General features: G+C 47.3%; 1 protein-coding gene across 1 annotated transcript in view; it reads left to right on the top strand.

The window, feature by feature from the left end:
• Positions 1 to 12,577, top strand: part of LOC115167416 (multiple epidermal growth factor-like domains protein 11) — a 268,878-nt gene that overhangs the window by 252,486 nt on the left and 3,815 nt on the right. Inside the window, exons 13-19 of the mRNA XM_029721821.1 lie at positions 1,363 to 1,491; positions 2,506 to 2,634; positions 2,832 to 2,960; positions 3,485 to 3,721; positions 6,802 to 6,923; positions 8,516 to 8,585; positions 8,999 to 9,052. Of these exons, the coding sequence (XP_029577681.1) occupies positions 1,363 to 1,491; positions 2,506 to 2,634; positions 2,832 to 2,960; positions 3,485 to 3,721; positions 6,802 to 6,923; positions 8,516 to 8,585; positions 8,999 to 9,052 (870 nt within the window). The remainder of the gene's footprint in view (positions 1 to 1,362; positions 1,492 to 2,505; positions 2,635 to 2,831; positions 2,961 to 3,484; positions 3,722 to 6,801; positions 6,924 to 8,515; positions 8,586 to 8,998; positions 9,053 to 12,577) is intronic.

Genomic DNA, 12,577 nt, shown 5'->3' with positions numbered 1-12,577 from the left:
CCCTCTCTCTCTTTCTCTCTTTCTCTCTCTCGCTCTCTCTCTCTCGCTCTCTCTGTCTCTCTCTCTTTTTCTCTCTCTCGCTGTCTCTCTCGCTCTCTCTGTCTCTCTCTCTCGCTCTCTCTGTCTCTCTCTCTCGCTCTCTCTGTCTCTCTCTCTTTCTCTCTCTCTCGCTCTCTCTGTCTCTCTCTCTTTCTCTCTCTCTCGCTGTCTCTGTCTCTCTCTCTCTCGCTCTCTCGCTGTCTCTGTCTCTCTCTCTCGCTCTCTCGCTCTATCTATCTCTCTCTCTCTCTCTCTCACTCTATCTATCTCTCTCTTTCTCTCTCTCTCTCTGTCTCTCTCTCTCTCTCTTTCTCTCGCTGTCTCTGTCTCTGTCTCTGTCTCTCTCTCTCTCTCTCTCTCTCTCTCTCGCTCTATCTATCTCTCTCTTTCTCTCTCTCTCTCTCTCTGTCTCTCTGTCTCTCTCTTTCTCTCACTGTCTCTGTCTCTGTCTCTCTCTCTCTCTCTCTCTCTCTCTCTCTCTCTCTCTCTGTATTGTATTAACCATTGTAATCATGATGTAGATAAAAAAATCAATATGATAACAATCCACTCTGTATACACCAGATCCAGGACATCAACCCAGACTGACTGTCCTGTGATCTACTGTAGTACTCACTGTATTCCAGACTGTCCTCTGATGTACTGTAGTACTCACTGTATTCCAGACTGTCCTCTGATGTACTGTAGTACTCACTGTATTCCAGACTGTCCTCTGATCTACTGTAGTACTCACTGTATTCCAGACTGTCCTCTGATGTACTGTAGTACTCACTGTATTCCAGACTGTCCTCTGATCTACTGTAGTACTCACCGTATTCCAGACTGTCCTCTGATCTACTGTAGTACTCACTGTATTCCTGACTGTCCTCTGATCTACTGTAGTACTCACTGTATTCCAGACTGTCCTCTGATCTACTGTAGTACTCACTGTATTCCAGACTGTCCTCTGATGTACTGTAGTACTCACTGTATTCCAGACTGTCCTCTGATGTACTGTAGTACTCACAGTATTCCTGCCTTAGAGATGGAGACGGGTTATTTAAGGCTAGATAGCGGATAGATGGATGCACTGCTACTTCTCCAGCCCACTTTTTTGATGAAACGTAATCATTAATATTCAGTCAGAGATGGGCTATGGTCACGAGAGACATACAGCATGAGGTTGTTAGTTGGTGTGTTATTAGACATGAGAGGTAGAGAGTGGTGTGTGTGTGTGTGTGTGTGTGTGTGTGTGTGTGTGTGTGTGTGTGTGTGTGTGTGTGTTGTAGAGTCTGACTGTGTGAGGTGTGTGTATCAAAGTCTAACAGTGTGTGTTGTCTACAGTGTGTCCTCAGGGTACGTGGGGTCCAGACTGCATCCATACCTGTAACTGTCACAATGGGGCTCAGTGCATCGCTACAGACGGACAGTGTAGCTGCAGCGCAGGGTGGAGCGGACTGTACTGTACACAACGTGAGTCAACATAGACCTACATCACCACCTAGTGGTAGATCACTGTCATGACATACACCACCTAGTGGTAGATCACTGTCATGACATACACCACCTAGTGGTAGATCACTGTCATGACAGGAACTACAGACATCCACCACCTAGTGGTAGATCACTGTCATGACATGAACTACAGACATACACCACCTAGTGGTAGATCACTGTCATGATATACACCACCTAGTGGTAGATCATTGTCATGACATGAACTACATACATACACCACCTAGTGGTAGATCACTGTCATGACATACACCACCTAGTGGTAGATCACTGTCATGACATGAACTACAGCCATACACCACCTAGTGGTAGATCACTGTCATGACATACACCACCTAGTGGTAGATCACTGTCATGACATGAACTACAGACATACACCACCTAGTGTTAGATCACTGTCATGACATACACCACCTAGTGGTAGATCACTGTCATGACATACACCACCTAGTGGTAGATCACTGTCATGACATACACCACCTAGTGGTAGATCACTGTCATGACATACACCACCTAGTGGTAGATCACTGTCATGACATGAACTACAGACATACACCACCTAGTGGTAGATCACTGTCATGACATGAACTACAGACATACACCACCTAGTGGTAGATCACTGTCATGACATACACCACCTAGTGGTAGATCACTGTCATGACATACACCACCTAGTGGTAGATCACTGTCATGACATGAACTACAGACATACACCACCTAGTGGTAGATCACTGTTATGACATGAACTACAGACATACACCACCTAGTGGTAGATCACTGTCATGACATCAACTACAGACATACACCACCTAGTGGTAGATCACTGTCATGACATGATGTTATGGCAGTGTGTGTCATAGTTTATATCGTCAGGCTGTGGGTCAGATTTCTTCGATGCAGACTGTGCGGGTTGTGTGTCTACAGAAGTGTGTGTACGGAGGTGTGTGTGACGTGTGTGTCTCTTTCCTCCAGGTTGTAGTTCAGGGTTCTTTGGTACCGACTGCTCCGAGGTGTGTCGGTGTCAGAACGGAGCGGACTGTGACCACATCACTGGTCAGTGCTCCTGTCGGACCGGATTCATCGGACACAGCTGTGAACTCAGTGAGTCCATCCCAACCATAACTGTGTGTGTGTGTGTGTGTGTGTGTGTGTGTGTGTGTGTGTGTGTGTGTGTGTGTGTGTGTGTGCGTGCGTGTGTGTGTCTGCATCTCAGTCGTTCCCCACTTCTTTCAACTGAGCAGTAATTGTATGTATGTAGTGTGTATATATTGTGTACTAACTCTTCCTGTTCCTCTCAGAGTGTCGTCCCGGTACGTTTGGCTACGGCTGTCAGCAGCTGTGTGTGTGTTTGAACAACGCCACCTGTGACTATGTGACTGGAACCTGCTACTGCAGCATCGGATACAAAGGCATCCGCTGTGACCAGGGTCAGTGTGTGTGTGTGTGTGTGTGTGTGTGTGTGTGTGTGTGTGTGTGTGTGTGTGTGTGTGTGTATGTGTGTGTGTGTGTGTGTGTGTGTGTGTGTGTGTGTGTGTGGCTGTGTCTGTCTGTCTGTCTGTCTGTCTGTCTGTCTGTCTGTCTGTCCAGGTCTGGTGTTTATTACAGTATGTATTCGATCCAGGTCTGGTGTTTATTACAGTATGTATTCGATCCAGGTCTGGTGTTTATTACAGTATGTATTCGATCCAGGTCTGGTGTTTATTACAGTATGTATTCGATCCAGGTCTGGTGTTTATTACAGTATGTATTCGATCCAGGTCTGGTGTTTATTACAGTATGTATTCGATCCAGGTCTGGTGTTTATTACAGTATGTATTCGATCCAGGTCTGGTGTTTATTACAGTATGTATTCGATCCAGGTCTGGTGTTTCTGTGTGTATTAATGATGATCTGTGTTTGTGTTAATGTTTGTGTGTTTATATAAATATGTCCCCCCCCCTCTCTATTCCAGCTGCCCTGATGATGGAGGAGCTGAATCCTTACACTAAGATCAGCCCGGCCTTGGCATCAGAGCGCCAGTCAGCGGGGGCTGTCATGGGCATCATCTTCCTCCTCCTCTTCATCATGACCGTGTTGGGGGTGGTGGTGTGGTGGCGGCATCACCAGAGAGAGAAAGGAGGGCAGCACATGCCCAGTGTGTCCTACAGCCCTGCCCTGAGGATCAGCAGTCAGGGTTACTCCCTCTCTGGTGAGACGCTCCGGACTGTACCACTTAGTCACGTTAACTAAGTCAGTCAGGGTCAGTCCCTCTCTGGTGAGACGCTCCGGACTGTACCACTTAGTCACGTTAACTAAGTCAGTCAGGGTCACTCCCTCTCTGGTGAGACGCTCCGGACTGTACCACTTAGTCACGTTAACTAAGTCAGTCAGGGTCACTCCCTCTCTGGTGAGACGCTCCGGACTGTACCACTTAGTCACGTTAACTAAGTCAGTCAGGTTTACTCCCTCTCTGGTGAGACGCTCCGGACTGTACCACTTAGTCACGTTAACTAAGTCAGTCAGGGTCACTCCCTCTCTGGTGAGACGCTCCGGACTGTACCACTTAGTCACGTTAACTAAGTCAGTCAGGGTCACTCCCTCTCTGGTGAGACGCTCCGGACTGTACCACTTAGTCACGTTAACTAAGTCAGTCAGGTTTACTCCCTCTCTGGTGAGACGCTCCGGACTGTACCACTTAGTCACGTTAACTAAGTCAGTCAGGGTCACTCCCTCTCTGGTGAGACGCTCCGGACTGTACCACTTAGTCACGTTAACTAAGTCAGTCAGGGTCACTCCCTCTCTGGTGAGACGCTCCGGACTGTACCACTTAGTCACGTTAACTAAGTCAGTCAGGGTCACTCCCTCTCTGGTGAGACGCTCCGGACTGTACCACTTAGTCACGTTAACTAAGTCAGTCAGGGTCACTCCCTCTCTGGTGAGACGCTCCGGACTGTACCACTTAGTCACGTTAACTAAGTCAGTCAGGGTCACTCCCTCTCTGGTGAGACGCTCCGGACTGTACCACTTAGTCACGTTAACTAAGTCAGTCAGGGGTTTACAAATGTTTACTATAGTTTTGTTAAGACTTTATCCACAGGACTGTGTCTTTACAGTGTGGATTCTCTCCACAGGACTGTCTCTTTACAGTGTGGATTCTCTCCACAGGACTGTCTCTTTACAGTGTGGACTCTCTCCACAGGACTGTCTCTTTACAGTGTGGATTCTCTCCACAGGACTGTCTCTTTACAGTGTGGACTCTCTCCACAGCACTGTCTCTTTACAGTGTGGACTCTCTCCACAGGACTGTCTCTTTACAGTGTGGATTCTCTCCACAGGACTGTCTCTTTACAGTGTGGACTCTCTCCACAGGACTGTCTCTTTACAGTGTGGATTCTCTCCACAGGACTGTCTCTTTACAGTGTGGACTCTCTCCACAGCACTGTCTCTTTACAGTGTGGACTCTCTCCACAGCACTCGGGGTGATCTGACTGAAATCGGGGGTGATCTAACTCATTTCAGGGGTGATCTAACTAAATTCGGGGGTGATCTAACTAAATTCGGGGGTGATCTGACTCAATTCGGGGGTGATCTAACTAAATTCAGGGGTGATCTAACTAAATTCGGGGGTGATCTAACTAAATTCGGGGGTGATCTGACTCAATTCGGGGGTGATCTAACTAAATTCAGGGGTGATCTAACTAAATTCGGGGGTGATCTAACTAAATTCGGGGGTGATCTAACTAAAGTCAGGGGTGATCTAACTAAATTCAGGGGTGATCTAACTAAATTCAGGGGTGATCTAACTAAATTCAGGGGTGATCTAACTAAATTCGGGGGTGATCTAACTAAATTCAGGGGTGATCTAACTAAATTCAGGGGTGATCTAACTAAATTCAGGGGTGATCTAACTAAATTCAGGGGTGATCTAACTAAATTCAGGGGTGATCTAACTAAATTCGGGGGTGATCTAACTAAATTCAGGGGTGATCTAACTAAATTCAGGGGTGATCTAACTAAATTCAGGGGTGATCTAACTAAATTCAGGGGTGATCTAACTAAATTCAGGGGTGATCTAACTAAATTCAGGGGTGATCTAACTAAATTCAGGGGTGATCTAACTAAATTCGGGGGTGATCTGACTAAATTCGGGGGTGATCTAACTAAATTCAGGGGTGATCTGACTAAATTCGGGGGTGATCTAACTAAATTCAGGGGTGATCTAACTAAATTCAGGGGTGATCTAACTAAATTCAGGGGTGATCTAACTGAATTCAGGGGTGATCTAACTAAATTCAGGGGTGATCTAACTAAATTCAGGGGTGATCTAACTAAATTCAGGGGTGATCTAACTCAATTCGGGGGTGATCTGACTCAATTCGGGGGTGATCTAACTAAATTCAGGGGTGATCTAACTAAATTCGGGGGTGATCTAACTAAATTCGGGGGTGATCTAACTAAAGTCAGGGGTGATCTAACTAAATTCATTGGTGATCTAACTAAATTCAGGGATGATCTAACTAAATTCGGGGGTGATCTAACTAAATTTGGGGGTGATCTAACTAAATTCAGGGGTGATCTAACTAAATTCGGGGGTGATCTAACTAAATTCAGGGGTGATCTAACTAAATTCAGGGGTGATCTAACTAAATTTGGGGGTGATCTAACTAAATTCGGGGGTGATCTAACTAAATTCAGGGGTGATCTAACTAAATTCAGGGGTGATCTAACTAAATTCAGGGGTGATCTAACTAAATTCAGGGGTGATCTAACTAAATTCGGGGGTGATCTAACTAAATTCAGGGGTGATCTAACTAAATTCGGGGGTGATCTAACTAAATTCAGGGGTGATCTAACTAAATTCAGGGGTGATCTAACTAAATTCAGGGGTGATCTAACTAAATTCAGGGGTGATCTAACTAAATTCAGGGGTGATCTAACTAAATTCGGGGGTGATCTAACTAAATTCGGGGGTGATCTAACTAAATTCAGGGGTGATCTAACTAAATTCAGGGGTGATCTAACTAAATTCAGGGGTGATCTAACTGAACTCTCTTTCCAGCTAGATCCTCCTCTCTCTTGCTGTTTTTGTTCTCAGCAAACTCAGCTTTCTGATGAAACCTCTGTTTTTAACAGCTTTGTATTGAACATTTCCTGATGGAGCTGTGTGTTTTTGATTTTGCTTGCGTGCTCGCCCATGTGACTGTGAGTGTGTGTGTACAGTCCTATGCTATAAGCTGATGTTTCCGTGGTGAGCAGGGCTTCAGTGTACAGGCTTGTTCTCCTCTCTAGACTCATCTCCTACCAACAGCAACATCAGTCGTTGTTTCACTAACCCCTCCTACCACACTCTGGGAGCATGTACCTACGCTGGCCACTACGCCAAGCCTGACAAGAAGACCAGAAGGGCCAAGGTGGGTGGCAACGAACCTTAACTGTATTTATGCTAAGAGTACATACAGGCAACTGTCAAAATAAAGAAAACAACATAAAAATGTCTTAATAGTTTTCACCACGAGCAGACAGGACAGCTTCAATGCACCTTGGCATAGATTCTGGAACTCTATTGGAGGGATGTGACACCAGTCTTCCACCAGAAATTCAATCGTTTGGTGTTTTGTTGATGGTGGTGGAAAACACTGTCTCAGGCGCCGCTCCACAATCTCCCAGAAGTGTTCAGTTGGGTTCAGATCTGGTGACTGAAACGGCCATGGCATCTGGTTTACATCGTTTTCATACTCATCAAACCATTCAGTGACCAATCGTGACATGTGTATGGGGCATTGTCATTGTATGGGGAAGCAAAAAGCTACCATTACTATGTTAATTGCTTCATTAAATCAGCAACCACACCTGTGTGGAAGCACCTGCTTTCAATATACTTTGTATCTCTCATTTACTCAAGTGTTTCCATTATTCTGGCAGTTACCTGTACATTGGCATTCTCCAAAAAACATGTATTTTATTTGTCAGTTCTTTGTGTTTTTCCACGTGCAGCAGCTACTCTTCCTGTGGTCCTCATTAGTTGTTCCACATGTATCAGCTACTCTTCCTGTGGTCCTCATTAGTTGTTCCACATGTATCAGCTACTCTTCCTGTGGTCCTCATTAGTTGTTCCACGTGCAGCAGCTACTCTTCCTGTGGTCCTCATTTTTACATTTTAGTCATTTAGCAGACGCTCTTATCCAGAGCGACTTACAGTAGTGAATGCATACATTTCAATTAATTTCATACATTTTTTCCCCCCCGTACTGGCCTCCCGTGGGAATCGAACCCACAACCCTGGCGTTGCAAACACCATCGCAAACACCATGCTCTACCAACTGAGCCACAGGGAGGTTCCACATCCTCATTAGTTGTTCCACATGTAGCAGCTACTCTTCCTGTGGTCCTCATTAGTTGTTCCACATGTAGCAGCTACTCTTCCTGTGGTCCTCATTAGTTGTTCCACATGTAGCAGGTACTCTTCCTGTGGTCCTCATTAGTTGTTCCACGTGCAGCAGCTACTCTTCCTGTGGTCCTCATTAGCTGTTCCACGTGCAGCAGCTACTCTTCCTGTGGTCCTCATTAGCTGTTCCACGTGCAGCAGCTACTCTTCCTGTGGTCCTCATTAGCTGTTCCACGTGTAGCAGCTACTCTTCCTGTGGTCCTCATTAGCTGTTCCATGTGCAGCAGCTACTCTTCCTGTGGTCCTCATTAGCTGTTCCACGTGCAGCAGCTACTCTTCCTGTGGTCCTCATTAGCTGTTCCACGTGCAGCAGCTACTCTTCCTGTGGTCCTCATTAGCTGTTCCACGTGCAGCAGCTACTCTTCCTGTGGTCCTCATTAGCTGTTCCACGTGCAGCAGCTACTCTTCCTGTGGTCCTCATTAGCTGTTCCACGTGCAGCAGCTACTCTTCCTGTGGTCCTCATTAGCTGTTCCACGTGCAGCAGCTACTCTTCCTGGGGTCCTCAGCAGCTACTCTTCCTGTGGTCCTCAGTCTGTCTGTATGTGTTTCCTTCCCAGGTGAAGGACAAGAGGTTAAACAGGAATAGTGCTCCAGAGTGGACAGCCTACTATAACCTCGATGAACTGGGTATGTCTGATGACTCCCTTATAAACCCATTGTAAATACAAATTGATTTGGGATTGTTTAGTTTCGTCGGGTAAAATAGTTCTGTCCATTTAACATCTCTGTAGGTGTGTACCATGTAGACAGACTCTTAACCTGTCCCCTTTAACATCTCTGTAGGTGTGTACCATGTAGACAGACTCTTAATCCTTCCATTTAACATCTCTGTAGGTGTGTACCGTGTAGACAGGCTCTTAATCTGTCCCCTTTAACATCTCTGTAGGTGTGTACCATGTAGACAGACTCTTAACCTGTCCCCTTTAACATCTCTGTAGGTGTGTACTGTGTAGACAGGCTCTTAACCCTTCCATTTAACATCTCTGTAGGTGTGTACCGTGTAGACAGGCTCTTAACCCTTCCATTTAACATCTCTGTAGGTGTGTACCGTGTAGACAGACGCTACAGCTCCTACCATGAACAGTACTACAGAGGTAGAGTATGAGACTCCACTACGTCCTTATTAGGAAGAGGACCATCTCATATAACAGAGTGGTTGTCTGTGTTACCCAAAGACTTTCCTGCACTGTAGTGTGTGACTGCATGTGTGCTGTGCGTGTGTTTGTGTCAGAGGGAGTAGCGGAGGGAGTAGCGGAGGGAGTAGCGGGGGGAGTAGCGGAGCGTGAAGCGGAGGGAGTAGCGGGGGGAGTAGCGGAGCGTGAAGCGAAGGGAGTAGCGGAGGGAGTAGCGGAGCGTGAAGCGGAGGGAGTAGCGGAGGGAGTAGCGGAGGGAGTAGCGGAGCGAGTAGCGGAGGGAGTAGCGGAGGGAGTAGCGGGGGGAGTAGCGGGGGAAGTAGCGGAGCGTGAAGCGGAGGGAGTAGCGGAGGGAGTAGCGGAGGGAGTAGCGGAGGGAGTAGCGGAGGGAGTAGCGGAGCGTGAAGCGGAGGGAGTAGCGGGGGGAGTAGCGGAGGGAGTAGCGGAGGGAGTAGCGGAGGGAGTAGCGGAGGGTGTAGCGGAGGGAGTAGCGGAGGGAGTAGCGGAGGGTGTAGCGGAGGGAGTAGCGGAGGGAGTAGCGGAGGGAGTAGCGGGGGGAGTAGCGGAGCGTGAAGCGGAGGGAGAAGCGGAGGGAGTAGCGGGGGGAGTAGCGGAGGGAGTAGCGGAGGGAGTAGCGGAGGGTGTAGCGGAGGGAGTAGCGGAGGGAGTAGCGGAGGGTGTAGCGGAGGGAGTAGCGGAGGGAGTAGCGGAGCGAGTAGCGGAGGGAGTAGCGGAGGGAGTAGCGGTGCGAGTAGCGGAGGGAGTAGCGGAGGGAGTAGCGGAGGGAGTAGCGGAGGGAGTAGCGGAGGGAGAAGCGGAGGGAGTAGCGGAGGGAGTAGCGAATAGCGGAGGGAGTAGCGGGTAGCGGAGGGAGTAGCGGGTAGCGGAGGGAGTAGCGGAGGGAGTAGCGGGTAGCGGAGGGAGTAGCGGAGGGAGTAGCGGAGCGTGAAGCGGAGGGAGTAGCGGAGGGAGTAGCGGAGGGAGTAGCGGAGCGTGAAGCGGAGGGAGTAGCGGAGGGAGTAGCGGAGGGAGTAGCGGAGGGAGAAGCGGAGGGAGTAGTGAGTAGCGGAGGGAGTAGCGAGTAGCGGAGGGAGTAGCGGGTAGCGGAGGGAGTAGCGGAGGGAGTAGCGAGCGAGTAGCGGAGGGAGTAGCGGAGGGAGTAGCGGAGGGAGAAGCGGGGGGAGTAGCGGAGGGAGAAGCGGAGGGAGAAGCGGAGGGAGAAGCGGAGGGAGTAGCGAGCGAGTAGCGGAGGGAGTAGCGGAGGGAGAAGCGGAGGGAGTAGCGAGCGAGTAGCGGAGGGAGAAGCGGAGGGAGTAGTGAGTAGCGGAGGGAGTAGCGAGTAGCGGAGGGAGTAGCGAGTAGCGGAGGGAGTAGTGAGTAGCGGAGGGAGTAGCGAGTAGCGGCGGGATTAGCGGAGTGAGAAGCTCAGGTCATGCCTGTCCCAGCATGCATCTGTATAGTCTACTTGTGTGCTGCTATAGCCCCTTGCTTTAGCTACTGTCATGGAGTTCACTAAATATTTTCATAAAGAAACTGATAAAACACACAGGTGTTAAATCAAGGTGACTTACAAAGACGAGAAGGAACCAAGAGCAAGAGAGGGAGTGTGGTGATGTAGTGTCCACAACTAAAGAATCACGTGGAATCTGAAAAGACACCTAATCCTGAAAGCATGATGGTGTACTGTGTGCACATGCTAACAAAAAGGAACGAGGTAGGTAGATAACTATAGTACCAGTCAAAAGTTTGGACACACCTACTCATTCAAGAGTTTTTCTTTATTTTTACTATTTTCTACATTGTTGAATAATAGTGAAGAAATGCAAACTATGAAATAACACATATGGAATCATGTAGTAACCAAAAAAAGTGTTAAACAAGTCTATATTTATTTTATATTTGAGAATCTTTAAAGTAGCCACTCTTTGCCTTGTTGACAGTTTTGCACACTCTGGCATTCTCTCAACCAGCTTCCCCTGGAATGCTTTTCCAACAGTCTTGAAGGAGTTCCCACATATGCTGATCACTTGTTGGCTGCTTTTCCTTCACTCTGCGGTCCAGCTCATCCCAAACCATCTCAATTGGGTTGAGGTCAGGTGATTGTGGAGGCCAAATCAGCTGATGCAGCATTCCATCACTCTCCTTCTTGGTAAAATAGCCCTAACACAGCCTGGAGGTGTGTTGGATCATTGTCCTGTTGAAAAACAAATGACAGTCCCACTAAGCGCAAACCAGATGTGATGACATATCGCTGTTTTATCCATACTGGTTAAGTGTGCCTTGAATTTTAAATAAATCACAGACAGTGTCACCAGCAAAGCACCATCACACCTTCCCCTCCATGCTTCATGGTGGGAACCACACATGCGGAGATCGTCCGTTCACCTACTCTGCGTCTCACAAAGACACAGCGGTTGGAACCAAAAATCTTAAATTTGGACACATCAGACCAAAAGACAGATTCTCACTGGTCTAATGTCCATTGCTTGTGTTTCTTGGCACAAACAAGTCTCTTCTTCTTATTGGTGTCCTTTAGTAGTGGTCTCTTTGCAGCAAATCGACCATGAAGGCCTGATTCACGCAGTCTCCTCTGAACAGTTGATGTTGACACGTGTCTGTTACTGAACTCTGTGAAGCATTTATTTGGGCTGCAATTTCTGAGGCTGGTAACGCTAATGAACTTATCCTCTACAGCAGAGGTTACTCTGGGTCTTCCTTTCCTGTGGCGGTCCTCATGAGAGTCAGTTTCATCATAGCGCTTGATGGTTTTTGCGACTGCACTTGAAGAAACTTTCAAAGTTCTTGAAATTTTCCAAATTGACTGACCTTCATGTCTTAATGCGTTTAAGCCATTCAGTTGTGTTGTGACAAGGTAGGGGTGGTATACAGAAGATAGCCTTATTTGGTAAAATACCAAGTCCATATTATCGCAAGAACAGCTCAAATAAGCAAAGAGAAATGAAAGCATCATTACTTTAAGAAGGAAAGAAATTCCACAAATTAACTTATAACAAGGCACACCTTTTAATTGAAATGCATTTGCCTCATGAAGCTGGTTGAGAGAATGCCAAGAGTGTGCAAAGCTGTCATCAAGGCAAAGGGTGGCTACTTTGAAGAATCTAAAATCTAAAATATATTTTGATTTGTTTAACCCTTTTTTGGTTACTACATGATTCCATATGTGTTATTTCATAGTTTGGATTTCTTCACTATTATTCTACAATGAAAAAAATAGTAAAAATATAGAAAAACCCTGGAATGAGTAGGTGTGTCCAAACTTTTGACTGGTACTGTATATATATACACACTGCCCTATCCCACTGGACAAGAGGAATACCTATGTATGAATGCAGTTCATTGACTACAGCTCAGCATTCAACACCATAGTACTCTCCAAGCTCATCATCAAGCTGGAGGCCCTGGGTCTCAACCCCGCCCTGTGGAATTGGGTCCTGAACTTCCTGACGGGCCGCCCCCAGGTGGTGA

The sequence above is a fragment of the Salmo trutta genome, chromosome 29 (assembly GCF_901001165.1).
Source record: "Salmo trutta chromosome 29, fSalTru1.1, whole genome shotgun sequence".
NCBI lineage: Eukaryota > Metazoa > Chordata > Actinopteri > Salmoniformes > Salmonidae > Salmo > Salmo trutta.
Note: the sequence above shows the minus strand (reverse complement) of the source record. Positions and strands in the feature narration are given on the sequence as shown.